Source organism: Nerophis lumbriciformis, linkage group LG16 (assembly GCF_033978685.3).
Source record: "Nerophis lumbriciformis linkage group LG16, RoL_Nlum_v2.1, whole genome shotgun sequence".
NCBI lineage: Eukaryota > Metazoa > Chordata > Actinopteri > Syngnathiformes > Syngnathidae > Nerophis > Nerophis lumbriciformis.
The window spans coordinates 22,921,525-22,943,724 of record NC_084563.2 but is presented as its reverse complement, the minus strand read 5'-3'; the positions used below and the strand labels follow the sequence as shown (position 1 = coordinate 22,943,724).

The following is a 22,200-nucleotide window of genomic DNA, read 5'->3' as shown; positions in this document are numbered from 1 at the left end:
GTTCTGACCAAGTAAGTGTTCATGTTCTATGCCATAGCTTCTGCTAACTAGTAGTTTCATGTGTTTTAGGCACGCTTGCCTTTTTTTTGTTGTGTTGTTTGTGTTTTTGGTAGTTGAGTGATTTATGTTAATAAATCCAATCCTACCATTACGCCTTCGTCCGGAGCCGTCTTTGCATCTTGAAAGAACAACCGCGCAGCAAGCTGCGACCCCCCCCCCCCCTTTCGTGACAGAATGAAGCCAGCTTACAGTTCTTTCGCAGCGGGCCACGAGGAGATGGAGACGCGCTGGCGAAGACGGAAGCCAGCCAGAAAGGCTTCGTTTCGCCGTCAAGACGCGTCATTCCCACAAACTCCTCCTCCGGACAGCAGGACGCCACAATCAGACCAGTATTCCTTGCCGCCAAAGCTTGGTAATCCAATTCATCATTTCGCCAAGCAGTTCATCGATTGGGCTGTCAGTCAGCTGGAGACCTCCGCTGTTGACATCACGCCGCCGCCTGCTGATGACGTCATAGGCCAGGAATTTTTTTTTCTGAATTCTGTTTCGCCCTCCAAGACTCAAGCCCCACCCACGTCACAGACATTTTCTTTTTGTCCACCCACTCAAACTCAGGTGGGGAATACAAAAAGACATTTTGGACAATTTAAAGGGGAGGCGTCTACCCCCCTCCTGTCCTCCCTCCACCCACCCCTAAAGACGGTTCCAGACCGCAAGGAGCGCGTCTGGTATCCGCTCCTTGAGGGGGGGGCTAGGGCCCGGAGCTGTACTAGTGGGGTGGCTCAGCTGCTCCATGCCAAGCCAAAACCCCCAGCTAGGCCACCTCCACCTGCACCAAAGCTAGCACCTGTAGCTGCTCCACGGCTAGCACCTGTCGCCGCACAAAGGCTAGCACCTGTCGCCGCACCAAGGCTAGCACCAGCTCCACCACGCCAAGACCCACCACGCCAAGACCCACGACGCCAAGCTCCGGTACCAGCTCCACGACGCCAAGCTCCGGTACCAGCTCCACGACGCCAAGCTCCAGTACCAGCTCCACGACGCCAAGCTCCGGTACCAGCTCCACGACGCCAAGCTCCGGTACCAGCTCAACGACGCCAAGCTCCGGTACCAGCTCCACGACGCCAAGCTCCGGTACCAGCTCCACGACACCAAGCTCCGGTACCAGCTCCACGACGCCAAGCTCCGGTACCAGCTCAACAAGTCCAAGACCAAGACCCTCCACGCCAAGACCAAGACCCGCCATGCCAAGACCAAGACCAAGACCCGCCATGCCAAGACCAAGGCCAAGACCAAGACCCGCCATGCCAAGACCAAGACCAAGACCCGCCATGCCAAGACCAAGACCCACACCAAGACCAAGACACACCATGCCAAGACCAAGACCAAGACCCGCCATGCCAAGACCAAGACCAAGACCCGCCATGCCAAGACCAAGACCAAGACCCGTCATGCCAAGACCAAGACCCGTCATGCCAAGACCAAGACCCGTCATGCCAAGACCAAGGCCCGCCAAGCCAAGACCAAGACCCGCCAAGTCAAGACCAAGACCCGCCAAGCCAAAACCAAGACCAAGACCAAGACCCGCCATGCCAAGACCAAGACCCGCCATGCCAAGACCCACGCCTAGACCAAGACCAAGACCCACGCCTAGACCTAGACCAAGACCCACGCCAGGACCAAGACCGAGACCAAGACCCATGCCAAGACCAAGACCCGCCGCCTGACGCGCCACGCCGAGCTTCGCCGCCTGACGCGCCACGCCGAGCTTCGCCGCCTGACTCACCACGCCGAGCTTCCACACCTGCCACGATGACGACGCGCCTCACTCCTCGTCGGCCACGGATATGGCCGCTACCTGGTCGCCCGCCACGCCAAGTGCGCCCACCTCCCAGTCGGCCACGAATGTGGCCATTCCCTGAGCGCCCGCTTCGCCTGCTGCAGCGGCGTTCCACTCGCCGCCGCCACCTAACTCTGCCCCGGTGGATACGGGGACACGTGGTCTGGCGACCCACCGCCATGTCCCCCTCCCGCCCTCCCATGACTCTTGTTAATTTTTTTATGGACATCTGGAATCTGTCTTTAAGGGGGGGGCTCTGTCATGATCCGTGGTCTGGATCATGTTTTGTTTAGTTATGTTCTGTTAGTTTTGGACTTCTTTAGTTCCCGTTTAGGCCTCCTTGTTTGCTTTTGTCACCATGGCGACTTATTGTGTTCACCTGTCTCTGATTAGTGCTCGCCCGCTCACCTGCTTCCCAAGCACTAATCAGAGGCATTATTTAAGTTGCCTTTGCCAGTCAGTCAGCCTGGCTTCATTGTTTACGTCACGTTCTGACCAAGTAAGTGTTCATGTTCTATGCCATAGCTTCTGCTAACTAGTAGTTTCATGTGTTTTAGGCACGCTTGCCTTTTTTGTTGTTGTGTTGTTTGTGTTTTTGGTAGTTGAGTGATTTATGTTAATAAATCCAATCCTACCATTACGCCTTCGTCCAGAGCCATCTTTGCATCTTGAAAGAACAACCGCGCAGCAAGCTGCGACCCCCCCCCCCCCTTTCGTGACAATTCCGGACAATTGAATGCTTACATTATGCTTTCAAGTACATATATAATGTACTTTGCTAGTGAAGAGGTAACTAGGTTACTCACTTTGTTTTTTTTGGACTTTTAGGTCAGGTTTTTTTTACGGGAAGGAATACCCGTTGACCCAAACAACCTGAGCTTCCTATCCACCTTCAAACTCAACTCAACTCAACAAATGGCGAGCTAAACAACTACGACAAGCATTTTTTTTCTCCTCCGCGGCGAACCTTTTGGATTACTTTTGTTTTTGAACTGAACTTTTGGACTGACATGTGAACTGGTTCCGAGAAGGCAGAAGGACTGCATCTTGTATTTTTGTTTTGGGCATTATTTTAATTTTTTTCTATTATGTCATCTGTGTCATTTATATTCGTGTGTTAATACATTTAATGCAGTCGAAACCAAGATAACTAGTTGTCGTCATCTTTCATACCTCAGGCTCCTAGACGAACCATCTTCTGTTACACGGTTTATACTTTTAACCCGCCTAGCCCATGTAAGCGTTACACAGTGCATGAATTGTAATGTCAAAAGGGAAATAACAAATATATTTAGTAAGAAAAGATTAAGCATTTTATTACCGCATATTATTTCCAGGCTTTTGCGGGCCACATAAAATAATGTGGCAGGCCAGATTTGGCCCCGGGGCCTTGAATTCGACACCTGTGGTCTAAACTGAGCATTTTTAAGCATCAAAATGCCTAAATGAACTAAAAATATCAATAATACAGGAATAGTGTCTACTAGAGGAGTCCAAACCAATCAGAGCTCCCTGTTCAGTATCGTATTCACTGATTGGCTCAGCCCTAAGCAGCAATCCTACAGTATGTTGGATTCAATGAGTGAACATGTTTTTAATACTGTAGCTATGAAAATACTCAATTTATATTTAACAGTTTCTACTTTGCAGAAATCCCTTTATTGCAGTCATGTTTGGAACCAATTAACCACTGTTAATGTTCTTTTTTTTTTTAATGAAAAGTGTTGATAAACAATGTTGGTGGTACGGTTTCTAAATATAAGGATGAAAATATCAATAAGAAAAAAAATGTTTTAAATAATATTTGAAATAAATTTGATGATGAAACTTTCATTTTTCTATCAATTTGCTTATTGAAAAAACAGTTCTGTTAATTAAAAAAATGGTTTATTTTTTTTAAATAATAAAGTGATGAAATTAAAAAAAAATAGAATAAAATGTGATGATACAACATATTTATTATAATTTTTCCAAAACGCACTGGCATTATTTTATTTCCACAAAGTTGTTTAGTCCCAAAACATGTTGCTTTCTTCACTTACAGTATACCACTGTGAAATACCAAATATGTCTTTTTAAACATTAACATAGTCTGCAAGCGAGTCGTGAGTCTTTTTGTCGGCGTGAACCCTCCGTCTCTCCACCGCGTCCCTCGTTCCTGTTTCCATCGTGGTAAAAACCACAGTGGTGTTCAGATAAGCGTCTTTGTCGCTCTGTGGGTAAAAACACGCTAAAAAGAAGAAACAAAGAACATGAAATTGAAAGGGAAATGACAACATTGGCTTTTTGCTTTGCAAAGAAACGGAGCCAGTAAGAAAACACAAGTCAGGATGAATGTAGGGTTGTACGGTATACCAGTATTAGTATAGTACCGCAATACTAATAAAATATATTTGGTACTATACCGCCTCTAAAAAGTACCAATCCCCCATCCCCCCACACCCCCCGTCGTTGTCACGTCGTGTCATTGCTGGTTTACGAGCAGAGGAGCATGTTCGACAGCACACACACACACACACACACACACACACAGAGTCCTTACAAGAAGACACAGTGTGTAGACAGAAAAGGGAGAATGGACGCATTTTTGGCTTTAAAAATGATAAAGGTGAAGTTATAACACTGAAACACCCTCAGGAAGAGGTGCTTTTAGACTTGGCTAGTGTGGAGAATGCATATATGTTTAAGAGTTATTTCTTTATTCATAGTCATGTTTAAATGGTTTTCCATTTGTACTCTTTCTATTTTTTCATTTTATGTCCGCAAGTAAACTGTATGTGTTACTTTGAAGGCTTGCACTGTAGGAGTTGGAGTACTCCCTTATATTTTATCTGTAGTAGAACAATGAGGCTGTATTCTTTTCCGGACAGGTGGGGACTTTCTTCGGATACAAGATGTTGTCTCTTCCAATTGAATGTTAGACCAATTCGAGAAGCCGGTATGAATGTATTGGTCTGGGCTGGTCTCCTGAAGCTTCAGTAAAACTTGATAATATTCCTATTCTGTCTTGATGGTCCTTCTTACTCTTACAGGTCAGCAGCAGGAAGCATGAAGTGCTCTAAAACTTGCTGGTAGACAGCTGCGTTGACCCTGGATCTCAGGAAACAGAGTGGACCGACACCAGCAGATGACATGGCACCCCAAACCATCACCCAACCATGCAAATTTTGCATTTCCTTTGGAAATCGAGGTCCCAGAGTCTGGAGGAAGACAGGAGAGGCACAGGATCCACGTTGCCTGAAGTCTAGTGTAAAGTTTCCACCATCAGTGATGGTTTGGGGTGCCATGTCATCTGCTGGTGTCGGTCCACTCTGTTTCCTGAGATCCAGGGTCAACGCAGCCGTCTACCAGCAAGTTTTAGAGCACTTCATGCTTCCTGCTGCTGACCTGCTCTATGGAGATGGAGATTTCAAGTTCCAACAGGACTTGGCGCCTGCACACAGCGCAAAATCTACCCGTGCCTGGTTTACGGACCATGGTATTTCTGTTCTAAATTGGCCCGCCAACTCCCCTGACCTTAGCCCCATAGAAAATCTGTGGGGTATTGTGAAAAGGAAGATGCAGAATGCCAGACCCAAAAACGCAGAAGAGTTGAAGGCCACTATCAGAGCAACCTGGGCTCTCATAACACCTGAGCAGTGCCAGAAACTCATCGACTCCATGCCACGCCGCATTAACGCAGTAACTGAGGCAAAAGGAGCTCCAACCAAGTATTGAGTATTGTACATGCTCATATTTTTCATTTTCATACTTTTCAGTTGGCCAACATTTCTAAAAATCCCTTTTTTGTATTAGCCTTAAGTAATATTCTAATTTTGTGACACACGGAATTTTGGATTTTCATTTGTTGCCACTTCAAATCATCAAAATTAAATGAAATAAACATTTGAATGCATCAGTCTGTGTGCAATGAATAAATATAATGTACAAGTTACACCTTTTGAATGCAATTACTGAAATAAATCAAGTTTTTCAAAATATTCTAATTTACTGGCTTTTACCTGTATATAATTGAGAACATTTAAACTATTATACAAAACATTTATTCCTCTAACTAGATCTTAACTAGTTTCAGAGTGACCTGACTGGGATTGAACCCAGAACCCTTTGATTGGAAGATAGCTGTTTAACCATTCAGCTATCCTTGGTCTTATTATTACCAGATTTCGGGCCCCAATGACATATATAATTGAGAACTGTCTCAGTAAACTTTCATTTAAAAGATTAATTGCTCTGAGTAGATATTTTGTAGTTGTAGAGTGACCTGACTGGGATTGAACCCAGAACTCTTTGATTGGGAGCTAGCTGTTTAACCATTCAGCTATCCTTGATGTTTTTGCTCCCAGATTTCGGACCCCAATGACATATATAATTGAGAACCTTTAAACTATCATAAAAAAGATGTATTATTATATATTTTTTTTAAATGTCTTTATAGTCCTATTTTGTGTAACATAACACACATTGTCATAACAAATAATCAATAAAGTCTTACTCATATTTTTGTCCCTGTTTTGTTTTGGCAAAACAATTAAAACTGTAATAAAATTGCAATGAATTAATTTGAAAATAAAAAGTAATACCGGGCTGACATGAAATTAAAATACCCCCACCCTGCAAAGCCTTTCCCAGAATCTTGGCATCGCATCTCAATGAATCTTATCAGCGGTGATGCGTTCAGGAACATCATGTCAAGAATTCAGACAGAGAAATGTTGCATATTTCAATGGTAGTTTAATTCCAACATTCAATAAAAGTTCCCGAATCATCAATCACTGTTTTCTCTTTCTTTTTTTTTTTGTTTGTATATTTTTTTAATTAAAAATATTTTTGTTGTTTTCGGTTCACATTTAAGAGTTGATCCTTCGGGCTCTGAAGACCGTGTGAGGCGTTTGTGTAAAAAAGAGGGAAAAAAAAAAAAAATCAAAGGAGGAGGATAATACTGCAAGTGAAAAGTGTACCAATACGTTGTACATGATTGTACACTAAAGAATACAGTAGTGTTAATAACAACAATAGTGTTAGTCCTCAATGGATGAGTCCAGAACTGCAAATGAACCTACAACAGGAAGCGGATTTTTGCCGACACTGCAGTTTGGTTGTTTGTGACTGATAGTGAAGGTGGTTACAATCGTTTGGGGACAAGAACGTGACTTTTCTTCCCTTCATTGTTAGAAGGGAAGTCATCTTCTTCCTCACTCTTCTGTGTGCATCCAACTTTTAGCAGCAGCTGCGATGTTTTGAATGGAGAAAAATATTATTTCCAACACAGCCTAAAATGTGACATACTAAAGGCACATTCAGCTCACTTTTAAAGCAATGATACGAAACAAACAGCCTCATTTTACATTTGGTGCGCTGGCTAATAAGCAGGAGAGAACCAGCCTCTATTGTTGCCATGGTGACCCCACATCACCCCGTTAGCGGTCTGGCGGACCAGCCTGGATACCGTTCACGTCATGTTAGCATTAGCATTACTGCTAAAGTTCTTCATAAAAAAACAAAATATTGTTTGTGTTTTCTTATCTATTTCACAATTGTAGTGTAAAAAAAAAAAAAAAAAAAAAAAATGTTCCCTAGTTCTGCTTTATAACAACATTGTGGAGATGCACAGTGTAAAGTACAAGTGCACAAGTACTGAACAACAATGTTAACTGAATGGTGATTTCAGCCAATCACAAGCTGGAAGAATGTCATTTCCTGGAAAATGGCGTTTTGACGATGGCAAATCATTGATACCCAAAAAGAACACAAACAAAAAAACCAAAGAAATTAAATTGGGTTAAAAATGTCCACGAAAAAAATTAAATAAACTACACATTTCATGATTGGAGAAATTGGCTTAAAAATGTCCCATACAAAATAAAAAATAAACTAGAACATTTATAATAAAATTGGACGTATTGGAAGATATTTTTGTAAAATATGTTGACAGAGAAATCAAAAATAGTTTCCGCATCTTGCTTATAAAATATTTCAAAACGTTAATAATTGGAAGAATCGACCTAAAAATATCCCCATACAAAATGAAAATAAACAAGGACGCTTATGATAAAATTGGAAAATAGTTTGTGAAATATTTTGGTCCCTCATTAAAAAATTAAAAATAATTATGAATTATGTTTAAAAAAGAAAAAAAGAAAAAAAAATGTCGGTAACCTCAAATAGAATGGCAAAGCAACAGGTGGCGCTATTAGAATTGAAGAAAAATGGGACATTAGTAACAAAGGTCGAATGGCATTAATATGTAAAAAACAAACAAAATGAACCACCTAAAAAAATAATATATATATATATATATATATATATATATATATATATATATATATATACATACATTTTCTACCGCTTGTCCCTTACGGGGTATATATATATATATATATATATATATATATATATGTATATATATATATATATATATATATATATATATATATATATATATATATATATATATTCGTTAGGTCAGGAAAAAACACGGAGACCTAACGAATATATATATATAGAATATATACATATATACACATATATATATATATATACACATATATATATATATATATATATATATATATATATATATATATATATATATATATATATATATATATATATATATATATATTCGTTAGGTCAGGAAAAAACACGGAGACCTAACGAATATATATATAACGAATATATACATATATAACCAACCATGTTGATTAATATACAATCATGAGTCCAATTAAAATGAACATTCATAATACATTTCTAATAATACAGATCATGATTTCTTATCTAAAGTGATAAAACTCAATCATATATCAATTACATATTCAATTACAAGTTAATTTACAAATTAAATTACAAGTGCACTTATATAACCTAGTTTCATAATAATACTCATTAGAAACTCAATATATCATAATTCATATTCAAGTACTTGTCCAAACATTCAAAGTTGATAAACAATCAAGCAAAGTTAAATTAAAGTGTTGCGCAACAACCTAAATACACGCCCCTGCGTTCCATCTGATTCGCATCCACAAAGTGGCAAAAGCATATTAGCAGTTTAAAGCCCTTTGCCACTTTTCTAAACTAAACTGTTGCCTATAAATCGGCTGGATGATCAAAAGAAAATAAAACATAATTACCTGAGTAATCGAGGCAAAACAACATACCATGCACGCCCCGATAATCGAACATGCCGGTGTTGTACCGAAATCTGTTACCCATCAGAATTTGTGACTCCAGGGGGCGATGTTCCCATGGCGTTTGTTTGATGGTTAAACGGCAAGCCCAAAGAGGAGGAGAAGAAGAACGCTTGCGTAAATGGCGTAAACTATCCTTAATGCTGAAACGTCAGTTGTCAGAATTTCAGCATTAATAAATTACACATATTCTGGAAATCAATGACTTATTTTCATTATAGTATGAGTCCATTGTATCAGCTGTTGATTCTCTCTCACACACATACATTTTCCAATATAGATAAAGCTATACATGCACATGCGGTTGTTCTGTTTGTTATGGCTGTATGTTCCCTATTCTTAAACCAGTCACCTAAATTACAATGTCCTGCCCTTTTTACACCCCCCTCCCTTCATCTCCATTCACTTTTTCTCATTTGGACCCCCAGAATCAGGACCCACTAGGGTTACATTTTCCGATAAGCTGTGACTTGGCCGTCAGATTTCGAGACCTTACTGTATATTCCCTATTCTTAAACCAGGAACCTCAATTACTATTTCCTGCCCTTTTTACACCCCCCTCCCTTCATCTCCATTCACTTTTTCTTATTTGGGCCCCCATATCCAGGACGCACTAGGGTTACATTTTCCGATAAACTGTGACTTGGCCGCCAGATTTCGAGACCTTACTTCACTGCATCTTTCAGCATTTATAATACAGATTTTTATTAAAATACATATACCCTAACCATCAAACTAAACTAAGCAGAAACAGAGCTAAACAGAAACCTTTTTTTTTTTTTACAATAAATTTTGGAATTCAAATGCAACATACAATCATAACTTATTTTCTAATACAGAAATTAACATGGTATGTTCCTGGCATGCATCACAACTATATCCCTCCTCCTTGGGGTTTCCCACACACAAGCTGTGGTACCATCGCCCGCACCGCTCGCACTGGATCTGAAATTAATGCATTTGGTCAAGTGTATCAGTTCAATGTAAATCAATATGTAAATTGATTAAATAAATTATATTTATTGATATAAATCAATATCAGTATATCAATATCAATTGGCTTCTTTCAGTGGCTGATGTTAAACAAATGATATAAATAATGATAGAATATGTGTAATTTATTAATGCTGAAATTCTGACAACTGACGTTTCATTCCATGATAGCTTTTAATCCGGAAAATGTATGTGTGTGAGAGAGAATCAACAGCTGATACAATGGACTCATACTATAATGAAAGTAAATCATTGATTTCCAGAATATGTGTAATTTATTAATGCTGAAATTCTGACAACGATAGTTTACGCCATTTACGCAAGCGTTCTTCTTCGCCTCCTCTTTGGGCTTGCCGTTTAACCATCAAACAAACGCCATGAGAACATCGCCCCCTGGAGTCACAAATTCTGATGGGTAACAGATTTCGGTACAACACCGGCTCTATGGAAGAATGGCAGCGGTTAGCGCCTATGCTAAAACAAATGCTAAAATAATATTGGCGACATGACACATGATTGTGAGTTTGGAATTCTATTGATTATGGCATTGCAAAAGACTCACCTAATTAAGAAGTTTGGAAAGTGTGAGAATGAGAAGATTTTGCAAGTTTCTTCTGAAGCGTGTCTCACAGCACCGCAGCCACAGCAGACGGGAGGGGGTTGTGAAGTGAGCAGCACTTCCTTAAAAAGGAAGTGAGCGGCAGGAAGTAACCCTCCACAATAAAAGTATTTGCACTGTATGCGCCTTTTCAATGGGTATTTTAAATATGGGTTACATAAGCCTCCCACCCCATCTGAATCTGTTGTCTCTGGGTCGCTGGGCTTAGTCTCCACCTCTACCTGATCGGCCCTCTTTTTGAATTTTCCTTTCGTTTTCTGTCCCTTTTTAACCACAAAAAAATTTGTTGTCTTCTGCCCCCCTTTATCTTCCCTGCACATACGAGCTATATGCCCCCTTTTTCCACAATTGTGGCAGGACTGGTCCTTGTAAAAACATTCCTCCATTTTGTGATTTACTCTACCACGAGTGCATTTACGGCCCGGTGGCAAGGAGAGAGAGACAGCATTCACCTTCTGTGAGCTACTAAGCTGTTGAGATTCTCGTGCCACTGTTTCTATTGAGACTGCTAATTCAACTGCTCTTTGGTATGTTAAATCCTTCTCTGTTAACAGCCTCTTTTTAATCTACTCACTGTTCAACCCACACACTAACCTGTCTCTTAGTGCATCCTGCAGGTAAGCTCCAAATTCACAGTGCTCTGATAATTTTTTTAAATCTGTTACATACTGTGTAATAGTTTCCCCCTCCCCCTGATCTCTCTTATGAAACCTATATCCCTACGCTATCACTATGGGCTTTGGGGAGAAATGTACTTGCAACAATGTCACTACCTCACCATACATTTTCGTGCCCGGCTTCTCTGGGGCGATGAGGCTGCGCAGTAGACCGTACGTCGCCGGTCCCATCACGCTGAAAAACACCGGCAGCTTCCTCTCCTCATTCAGTCCATTTGCTGCCACGAAGTGCTCAAACCTCTCCACGTACGTCGACCACTGCTCCGTCGACTCATCAAAGGCATCCATCTGTCCAATGACGCCCGCCATGCTCGCAGGTGTGTCGTCCCGACGTGAGCCGTACCCCCGCTGCTATGCGAAGCTAACGCTAACAAAGCTAAGCTAACGCTAGCCGCCGATAAACTCCGCGGATTCGCCGCCCCTCGCCCTCTTAAACAGTCGGCAGGCGCATCCGTGCTCGTCGCCAATTATTATATACTGACTGTTAGTCGGTAACACTTACAGTCATACTCATTGTTCACCTTAGCAATGTGATCACGAGAGTCGAGACGGGAGTTGGTGTATACTTTAGACAGCTTTATTTGCACACACAGGACGGAAGTCCAACCCAATATATATAAACCCACCTGGCACTCTCCCTGGTGGTCACTGGGTGTAACACAGTGCAGACAAAACATGAAACTCAATACACAACAGATGGAATTGGAGAATATTGACAAATATGAGAACAAATTATCAAAAAAAGAGGCAATTTTGTGACCCCAAATATAACGGCGAAGCAAAAGGTGGCTAAGCATTAATTGAAGCATTTCGGAATAGAGTAATTCCCGGAAAACGCAAAAATGATGTAACTGACATTTGAAAATGTCCCCCCCCCTCTCATGTAAAATATAATTTCCCTCGTCTTCACTTGGATGGGAATTATTGTCATGCAGTAGCTTCAAAGACCAACATTATTCCTGACAAAAATACATTTCTGTGTAAAAGCGTCTCCGAGGTGAGGACGCTGTCGGAAGCGTGTTAGCGAGGCACGTACGGTTCCCAAAAAAAGGAGCTTTTTGACCCACCTCCTTCCTGAAAGTGAGCTCCCTCTAGTGGCCATCGGCCAAAGTGTCCCACGACAAGATCATGCAAATCACTTTGAAAAACACACAATTAACGGTATTAGGGTATAATTTCTATATAGATTTACACGTACACATCAATTCTTATACTTTGACGGAATGTTAATCCCTTTTTTGCTGCTCATATAAGGTACAAAACAACTTCTCCTCCTACGTCGTATAATCAACATATTTAAACAGTCCTTTATCGTCTTTTACAGGAGAAAATCCATAATAAAAATAAGTTCTATGCTTTTTTTCCCTCACTTGTATCTTACAATATATTTCTCTCTGTCAACACACACACACACACACACACACACACACACACACACACACACACACACACACACACACACACACACACACACACACGCACACGCACGCACACACACTTGTCCCCACTGTGGTTTCTCCTGCAGCAAACTGGCGGCCGTCAAACGGGATGTGTAAACAAAAATCGTGTTAATAAAAATAATGCTCTCCAACAGTCGTCAACAGAGCCCCAGAATTGAGAAGATGTTACAAGGGGCACACGGCGCAGTCGCACTCCAGGGCCGTCTCCATCTCCTCGGAGTACGACGTCCCGTCGGTGCAGCGAAACACCACCTTCTTCCTCCGAGTCTCGGTGACGCCGCAGCAGACGCCCGCCGGCGCCGCCGCCTGGCAGGAGCGAGGGCAATCCATGCGCGGGATCTTGCTGGTGGACGCACACGTCCGCAGGGCCTGGTGGCGTTTCAGCTGCTCGCGCACCATCTCGCCTGGGCACGCCACCTCTGGACAAGACACACGGCGTACGTGAGGGACCACATTTACTATCCAATAGCCAAAACTCCTCCGAAAACATTACGATAAAAAGTAATAATATTTACACGTAAACATAGCAGGCAAACATTCAAGATTCAAGATGCTTTATTATTGTCCATTCTTTAACATGTACAAGACACATAAGAACTGAAATTTCATTTTCAGCACAGTCCCACTAAGAGCAGACATACGTTACAGGGAGACAAGACGGGACTGCCAATGGATCGCTCCTTAAAGGGGAACATTATCACAATTTCAGAAGGGTTAAAACCATTAAAAATCAGTTCCCAGTGGCTTATTATTTTTGTCAAAGTTTTTTTCAAAATTTTACCCATCACGCAATATCCCTAAAAAAAGCTTCAAAGTGCCTGATTTGAACCATCGTTATAAACACCCGTCCATTTTCCTGTGACGTCACATAGTGAAGCCAACTCAAACAAACATGGCGCATAGAACAGCAAGCTATAGCGACATTAGCTCGGATTCAGACTCGGATTTCAGCGGCTTAAGCGATTGAACAGATTACGAATGTATTGAAACGGATGGTTGTAGTGTAGAGGCAGGTAGCGAAAACGAAATTGAAGAAGAAACTGAAGCTATTGAGCCATATCGGTTTGAACCGTATGCAAGCGAAACCGACGAAAACGACACGACAGCCAGCGACACGGGAGAGAAAGCGAGGACGAATTCGGCGATCGCCTTCTAACCAACGATTGGTATGTGTTTGTTTGGCATTAAAGGAAACCAACAACTATGAACAAGGTTTACAGCATATGAAATACATTTGGCAACAACATGCACTTTGAGAGTGCAGACAGCCCAATTTTCATCAATTAATATATTCTGTAGACATACCCTCATCCGCTCTCTTTTCCTGAAAGCTGATCTGTCCAGTTTTGGAGTTGATGTCAGCAGGCCAGGGAAGCTAGGGTCGATATTCTTCTCTTGATCATCTTCGGTGGCATAAGGGACGGTGTGAGCCAAGACATCCAGGCGGTTTAGCTCGCTCGTCTGCGGGAACAAACTGCCGCCATTGCTTGCCGTGCTAGCAAGGTCCTTTGTCCCTGAATTGCTCAAACACTCCGGCAGATTTAATGGGGGTCTGGCGGCAGATTTCTTTGACTTTATTGTTGGAAATGCATCTGCTTTGAGTGTCGCAGGATATCCACACATTCTTGCCATCTCTGTCGTAGCATAGCTTTCGTCGGTAAAGTGTGCGGAACAAACGTCCAATTTCTTGCCACTTTCGCATCTTTGGGCCACTGGTGCAACTTGAATCCGTCCCTGTTCGTGTTGTTTCACCCTCCGACAACACACCGACGAGGCATGATGTCTCCAATGTACGGAAAACAGTCGAAAAAACGGAAAATAACAGAGCTAATTTGACTCGGTGTTTGAGAAAATGGCGGATTGCTTCCCGATGTGACGTCACATTGTGACGTCATCGCTCCGAGAGCGAATATTAGAAAGGCGTTTAATTCGCCAAAATTCACCCATTTAGAGTTCGGAAATCGGTTAAAAAAATATATGGTCTTTTTTCTGCAACATCAAGGTATATATTGACGCTTACATAGGTCTGGTGATAATGTTCCCCTTTAAAAGCAAAAGACGGAGGATTTAATCTCTACTATTTTTCTTTGCAGCACGATTGCCTCTTTTCTCACGCCCATTTGCACTCACATTTTAAACGTGCAAAGTAAAAACGCAAAACAGAACAGTTTCAGTCTTGATAAATCACACCGCGTGTTGTAAATGATTCCATTTGCATCTCCTCCTTCCAGTATTGTGGGCGTTGTGATCATCAGCAAATATTCTGCATATTCATGAAGACAAACACATCAAATGCTCATTTAAGAGACACAATCCTGTACGCTGCAGTTTAGTAGATCAGCTTTGTGTGTGTTATCACCTTTTCACCTGTTTTAATACACACACACTTCTAGTAGATCAGTCTCACGATGTAACTCTTCCTTAAAAGTTGACTTGCATAAATAAATGAGCTACTCCCTCACACAAACACTGTTGAAGTTGAAACTTGTTGTGGTTAACCTTTAAAATAAAAAAAGTGTGGACTCAGAAGGAGTTTTTCTTCCTGTCCAAGTGTGCGACAACTTCATACACGATTGCTGCAACGACTGCACACAGGAAGAATACTAAAAAAAGTTCAGTACTTTTTATTTACAGTTTGCAGTAAGAAGTGTTGCATTATCATCAGCATAAACTTGTAGGTTAATTAGTGACGCTAGAAATGAACATGGTGGTTATTTATTTTGGCAGTCAGCACAAAAGTACAACGTGTTTCATTAGTTTTCATTGATAGGCTTCCTACTTGCATCTTTTACCACATTACATTTGCTGTTACTTGCTTCAGGTTACTTTGAAATCACAATAAATCAAAGGTCCTCCTGATCATGATTCCAAAATATGACTAAAGAAAAAGCCTGGCAACAATAATGTTTTTATAAAAATGAAAAAAAAAAGCATTGTCTTGATCATTTAGATTTCCAAGTATTTCAATGAGTGCCCTAAAGAGGTTAATAAATTGTGTAAGATAATTTCCAAAGCCTCTTTGCAGTATTGGGAATATTTATTTAAACAAGTTACATTGAAGAACATCACATTTACACTCACATAAAATCAACATGTCCGAAAAGGAACAGGAAGAAGCAGAGCTTATTTATTCCTACCTCATCTCTATGTCTCCATTTTCATGTTCTTACAGGGAAAAAAGTATGAGAATGTGTATTATTAACAGAATGTGTATCAGAACACATTTTAATGTTGTGTGATGAGGATTGAGTCATGATGACACACGTCAGTGTACGTGCTGAATTCTTCTGCTGCCCTCGTATTTGTCTGCCTCGCCTTGTCAGTTTTCCTGGAGACGATGGCATGGAATAAACCAAAGAGTCCTCGTCTCTCTGAGGAAACAAGTCAAGCTGAAAACCAAGCAAAGATGAACAAAACTTTTCTACAAACTTCCTTTTACCTGCTGGACGTGACTGAACGTTTCATCGAGTGTTTGTGGACCAGCTGAAAAATTGAAGACAAATAATAAAGCAACCACTTTATGATGATTGCTAATGCACTTTTTTCTTACCTTTGCAGCAAAAACTAATTGTTGTCCTGATCTTGTTGATGACGAAGGCTGACATGATGAAGTTTAAAACCAAAGAAGCACTCAAAATAAAGATAACATACTTGTTTGCATCACAGTTGCTGGAATCTAAAAGGTTGTGATGAAAAAACAGTCGATATTTTTAGCAACAAACGATAATGATGAATCCGTCAATACTAATGATTTAATGTTTACCTTGTGTGTTGTTGACTTTTATTGGATTTCCCATGAAAATACTCCCACATGTGACCACAGCACACAAGTAAGTTTCAGCATCAGAGAAGTTGACGTTCTTTGAGAAAGTGTGGACACATTTCTGTGTGGAATTATCTTTGATCTTCTTGCATTCGTCATGAGTGTAAACAAAGCTGGGATGGACACTTTCTGGTCCAGTTCTGAACCAGGACACTTTGTGTCCATCCTGACAGATTTCATTCCCAGAGTGGGAGAGGACTGACCCTGCAAAAAATGTTCTATAGAATTTCTAAAGAATATCTCTATAGAATTTCTAATGAACTTTAGGACCGAAGTTCTATAGAATTTCTAAAGAATATCTCTATAGAATTTCTAATGAACTTTAGGACCGAAGTTCTATAGAACAGGATTCTAAAGAATGGTTCTATAGAACATGGTTCTAAAGAATGGTTCTATAGAACAGGGTTCTAAAGAATGGTTCTATAGAACAGGGTTCTAAAGAATGGTTCTATAGAACATGGTTCTAAAGAATGGTTCTATAGAACAGGGTTCTAAAGAATGGTTCTATAGATCTCCTCTAAAGAATAGTGCTATAGAAGAAAGTTCTAAAGAGTAGTTCTATAGAACAGGCTCCTATGGAATGGCTTTCTGTGGAATACGGTTCAGAATGATGTAGAAATGATTGGGCAGGCATTCTACAAAATCTGTGGTCTAACACTGGCAATGGAGAAAGACAAATATTGCAGTTGAATGAATGTTGACTTGTATTTATTATATACATGTAACTCAAATCTTGACGTAATAAATAAATGTCAGCAGCATAAATCAACATGATCACCGCGCTTCCCCGACTGTTAGAGACGGCTAGACGTCCAGCAGAATTTGTTTCTGAGGCCTTCTTTTTTTCCCATTTTCTGCGCAATGTTCAGTTTCACTCCAATGATTTTCTTTATCACATTTGATTCACTTGAGGGATGGAGCTTCTTCACAAAATCTGAAAGATCAATAAAATATACCAGAATTAGTGTCTGCAGACACCAAGACACTAGCTGTCATGCAATGAGTTACACTATGGCATTTTTCAGCTCGATAAAGAGAGTGATGTCTATCATTTAATCAATGCAATGGATAGTCAACACACTGCATACATTGCATATCACGCGTTTCTATGCTGTAAGGCACTTGCACTGCTTGACGCACACAAAATCATATGTGGTGCAATCATGCCAGGCTTTACGAACTGCAACAAATCTGTATCAAATTCTGACAGTGCATGTACACTATTCATTAGCTATATAGAAAATCCATTCAGTGTGTGAAATATTTTTCAAATTATTTTCAGGATTTCACTTTCTTGTGAATCTTGTTGTGTACTTGATGGGTGTCCCCAATGGCGTTCGAACAATCACGAAAGTGCATTAATAGAATTCTAATAAAAATATTTAACTTCAATCTGATTGAAACCATATCCACATCGGGAAGGGGATCTGACACATTCCCTATCTAAAAGTCGTTCACTTCTCAACTTGCAGCAGAACTCACGGAAATTCCCGACGCTAGTTGTTAAATAGTAAGGCGGAGAATGCCGATATAAGATATCAAACGAGAAAAAGGTGTAGATATCCGTGCGCTGCGGTTTTTGCTTTGTCACTTGATGTTGGTTTCCGACGAGATCAAAGCTAATGTGACCACCCATGCCTATAAATCTGTCAAAACGAACATCTCGAAGTCAATTCATGGACCAAGCAGACTGGAAGCTATGGATATCTATACTTCATGCCAAACGATCACGGAACGACTTGGAGATAGGAAAAGGGTCAGATCCACTTCCCTGATGTGGATATGGTTTTAATCAGATTGATTTAACTTATACTCACCAATAATAGCAGACACTTTCTTGTCATCCAGTTTTGGTTTCTCATGCTTATCCTTAAAAGCATTGGATTTTTTTCCTGTCAAGCTGCTGTTGGCCAGCTCCTCTCTGGCAGAGCGACAGCAGGACGTCGAGCTGATAGTATTGTTGCCTGACGTGATAAGTCGTCCATCTTCATTAGCAGGCCAGGAAGTCCTTTAATAGAAAAAAGTACATTGTGATGCAGACACAATAAAAAAAAAATACATTAATAACATGAAGCTGGCGATATCCAAACCGCTCGGCTCTAACCCCAGCTATCATAATGTAAGGGTATTTTGATAGGAATCTTGTTCAAGTCAAGGGAAACATGGTAAGGAAGCAATCAAAGATGAAAAATATATATAACCATATATATTAATTCATCCTGACCACGCGAAGATTTAATATTTGTCGGTCAAGTATTAATCAGATATCCAGCTGAGACAAAATATCAAGAAGGAAGGGACGTAACTCTTGCTAATATAAGAGAAACACACAAAAACGGACGGACAGACAGACAAACAAACAAGTACCATATGTCCTCCCCTTATTTAGAGGGGAGGACATCACAACTTAGGATGTTGTATATGCAACAGTTCTGAAATTATCCCAAATCATAAATGGATTTTTATTGGAAAAAAGGGGCATAACTCTGGAAAATATTGTCCGAGACGACTCATTTTCGATAGGCTTCTTGTTACACTAAGATAAATAGATGTAACAAGTTTGGTTTCCGTACATGAAACGATTCTGTAAATATTGCGGTGACGGATGGACAGCCGTACATGACGACAATACCCGTAGGCCAAAGTTAGATGAAAATACAGTAATAAGAAAGTTATTTCATACATCGACATGTAAGCATATTTTCCATCAACCTATGATAATTACAATAACATACTTCTAGAATAAGAAAACCTACCTTCAACAACCCTCAATGCATCTCGAAGGGATTTGTTTTCCTCTCTCAACTGGAGGACTTCCTTCTTCAGGGATTCCATTTCTGTACATGTATCTTTCGGTGAAGTTCTTCCCAGCTGAAAATGTCAAAATAGTAAATCAAATGAAATAATTTGTATTATGATTAATTTGGGCGCTCATATGTTTTCCGGAAGCAATTTGTCCTGGATACGGCCCTGACAGCACCATATAAGTTTTACATGTATAAGCAACCTTGTAGGCACATTAATTTGAATATGCTACATGTACATGTAGCAGTAAGCCATTCACACAGTAGGCACTGTTCATCGGGTATTTGTAGTGTTATTTTCATATAAGTAAAAGTATAAACTTGTGTTTTAAACCAGTTGCCAGGGATGCAATTTTTACGTCCTCGATTTCAAATGAATGCTAGGCACTTGTGATTGTTTGCCTCGAGAGGGTGCTTTGATTAACCAATAAAATCCTATTCTATTCTATTCATGTACTCACAGCAGCAAGTTGGGCCTTCAATTGTGCCCGAGCATCATATCCCACAGCTGTACGGCTTACTTTCCTCTTTTTCTTCTGAAAATTCAAGATTAACAAGAAAACGTGTTCAGTTCTTTTATATGCCATTGAAGTGAAGAAATATGTTTGCAGAAATGATAGATTTTCGAGTACATGCAGAAAGTCTGTCAACACCTCAATTTGTCTTGAATATTATTCTGTCTGAGTTGGTCGAATTGAATCAAAATATTCAATAACTTTAAAGCCTACAATGAAACATGATTTGATTAACTTTTATGATAAAGAAAAACTGACAAGGTACTTCAAAAGTATGGGATTGAATCCTACAAAACCTCACACAGTTGAAACACCACTGAAATAGTGAGTGAGTGAATTAACGTTTAACGTCGCTTTCAACACTATTTCGGTCATATCGCGACAACACCACTGAAGTAAAAGTACCTGCTGTCTGTCAGATAGAGTCTCCTCAACACTTTCATCCTTGCTCTCACTGTCTGATGACCAAGACTTTGGCTGTTTGTTTCTCTTGCCTCTGCCATATTCCAAATCACCAGTAAGGGGTACATCCTTGCCATCCTGAGCGGCTTTCAAATATGGCGTCAGTTCACGTGTGTCTTCTGTGTAAAAACAAATATGTGCCACATTAAGCTAAATTAAACTGTACAGTTAGTCATACATTTCAGCAGCAGATTGTTATCACTAAATTACTTTGGTATACCTACAGTTCTGATGATTCAGAAATTCACCTCAGCGAGAAACAAATTTCACCTTACTTTCCCTTATTTACAGGCTTACAGCCATATTAAAAAATTGTCAAGGTTAAGTCTGTACTATCATGACAATCACCTCAGCATTGCAGATTGAAACATTCAGTATACCAGGGCTGCACTGATGAGAAATTACTATCAATCATGGAAGAAAAAAAATTATATTAATTAAATTTAACTTTACATAAACAAAGTCGAAAGTTCAAGGTGTAAAATCAGAAGTACATTAAATATATCTATATTAAATATATCTATATTTATATGTACTTCTGGTAAAACGTATACTTTTTACTGAATTGAATTGAAAAGTTTTCAACTGTTTATTAATTACCACCAAATCTCAGAATTCTTGCCACGTATTTGGTTTGTGACTGCTTCCTTCCTCCTGCTTTGTTGAGTGGCCATGGAACTTGGACTTCTTCATCACTGTCCCAATTTTCTCCATTCATCTTCTCTCGAGAACCGCTCGTGGTTAATATAATATATTTCGTCTCGATGATCATCCTCCCCTTGCTTCCGTTTGGCGACCTGACTGGGGGCCAAACTCCTTCTCTGTGTGATCACACAAGCCTGACGTTACAAACAATGGAGGGATGATAATAATAATAATAATAATAATAAATGAGGCTAGTTTTGCTAGCTCACCATTTCCGCCCGTGCCTCGAAGCTGCTGTTTGGCTCAACGTTAGCCCGCTTGTGACGTCTCGCATCGCGCCTAGAAGACCCTAAACCTAAATGTGATGTTTAAGCCAACAAAGTTACCGTCAATGAACTCCGACGTGACTTGGGCAGCTTAGAAAGAGCGAGTGAAGTCAACATGGACGTTGTGGCCGCCATCACCAACTCAAACTGCCCGCGAAATCTGCTTTGCAACTACGGCAAGCGCGAAGGGGAAAAATAAATAATTTAAAAAAAAGTTGATTTGAAACATATTCGCACTTATTAGTGTCGGATATGAGAAACATTGATACAACGCGATTATTACCAACTATACATGAATTTGGTTGTGATTGCAGCCTTAAAACAGTTTTGTTATTTTATAACAAAACGAGAGCAGTTCTATCTATCGTGTTTGGGGGGGGGGGGTTGTAATGTTACGGCGGGAAAAGTAGTAAACTAAATATAACATTGAACCATGCTTTTGAAAATGTATACATTTAAATCCTGGCAAATACTGACTTTTAACAATATAAATTGTTACTTACATGAGTTCGGTAAAGTGTTTTCCTATTGGGCTCCGTGAAGAAACGTGTCTGGGCTTGTTCTTCCACAGCTGCATGCAGGTACGTGGGCGGGTCCTGACGTTTTAGGTCTGATTTAAACCTTTGAACTGAGTTTTGCTAAATCAATTTATGTTGGAAGTCCAATAAAATTAATTTTATCACATAAAAAAGTAAGTTACGAAAATATTCACACTTTTTACTTATAGATAACTCAAAAACTCTAAAAATAAAAATAAATTGATATATTGGAATAAATATACTTTTAAAAATAAAGTCTGCCGAAGTTCTGGGTGTCCGCCTTGAAATGACACCTCACAATTTT

At 40.3% G+C, this 22,200-nt stretch overlaps 1 protein-coding gene and 1 long non-coding RNA gene across 2 annotated transcripts in view; one reads left to right on the top strand and one right to left on the bottom strand.

The window, feature by feature from the left end:
* Positions 1-22,200, top strand: part of LOC140679469 (uncharacterized) — a 198,820-nt gene that overhangs the window by 5,930 nt on the left and 170,690 nt on the right. The window lies entirely within an intron of this gene.
* Positions 17,366-21,923, bottom strand: LOC133617076 (uncharacterized). The gene is made up of 8 exons (XM_072914956.1): positions 21,861-21,923; positions 21,301-21,386; positions 20,987-21,207; positions 20,330-20,505; positions 19,871-19,945; positions 19,362-19,476; positions 18,423-18,613; positions 17,366-17,539 (listed from the first exon to the last, which is right to left on the bottom strand). Exons 3-7 carry the CDS (start codon positions 21,156-21,158, stop codon positions 18,501-18,503), a joined length of 651 nt encoding a protein of 216 aa, XP_072771057.1. The 5' UTR covers positions 21,159-21,207; positions 21,301-21,386; positions 21,861-21,923; the 3' UTR covers positions 17,366-17,539; positions 18,423-18,500.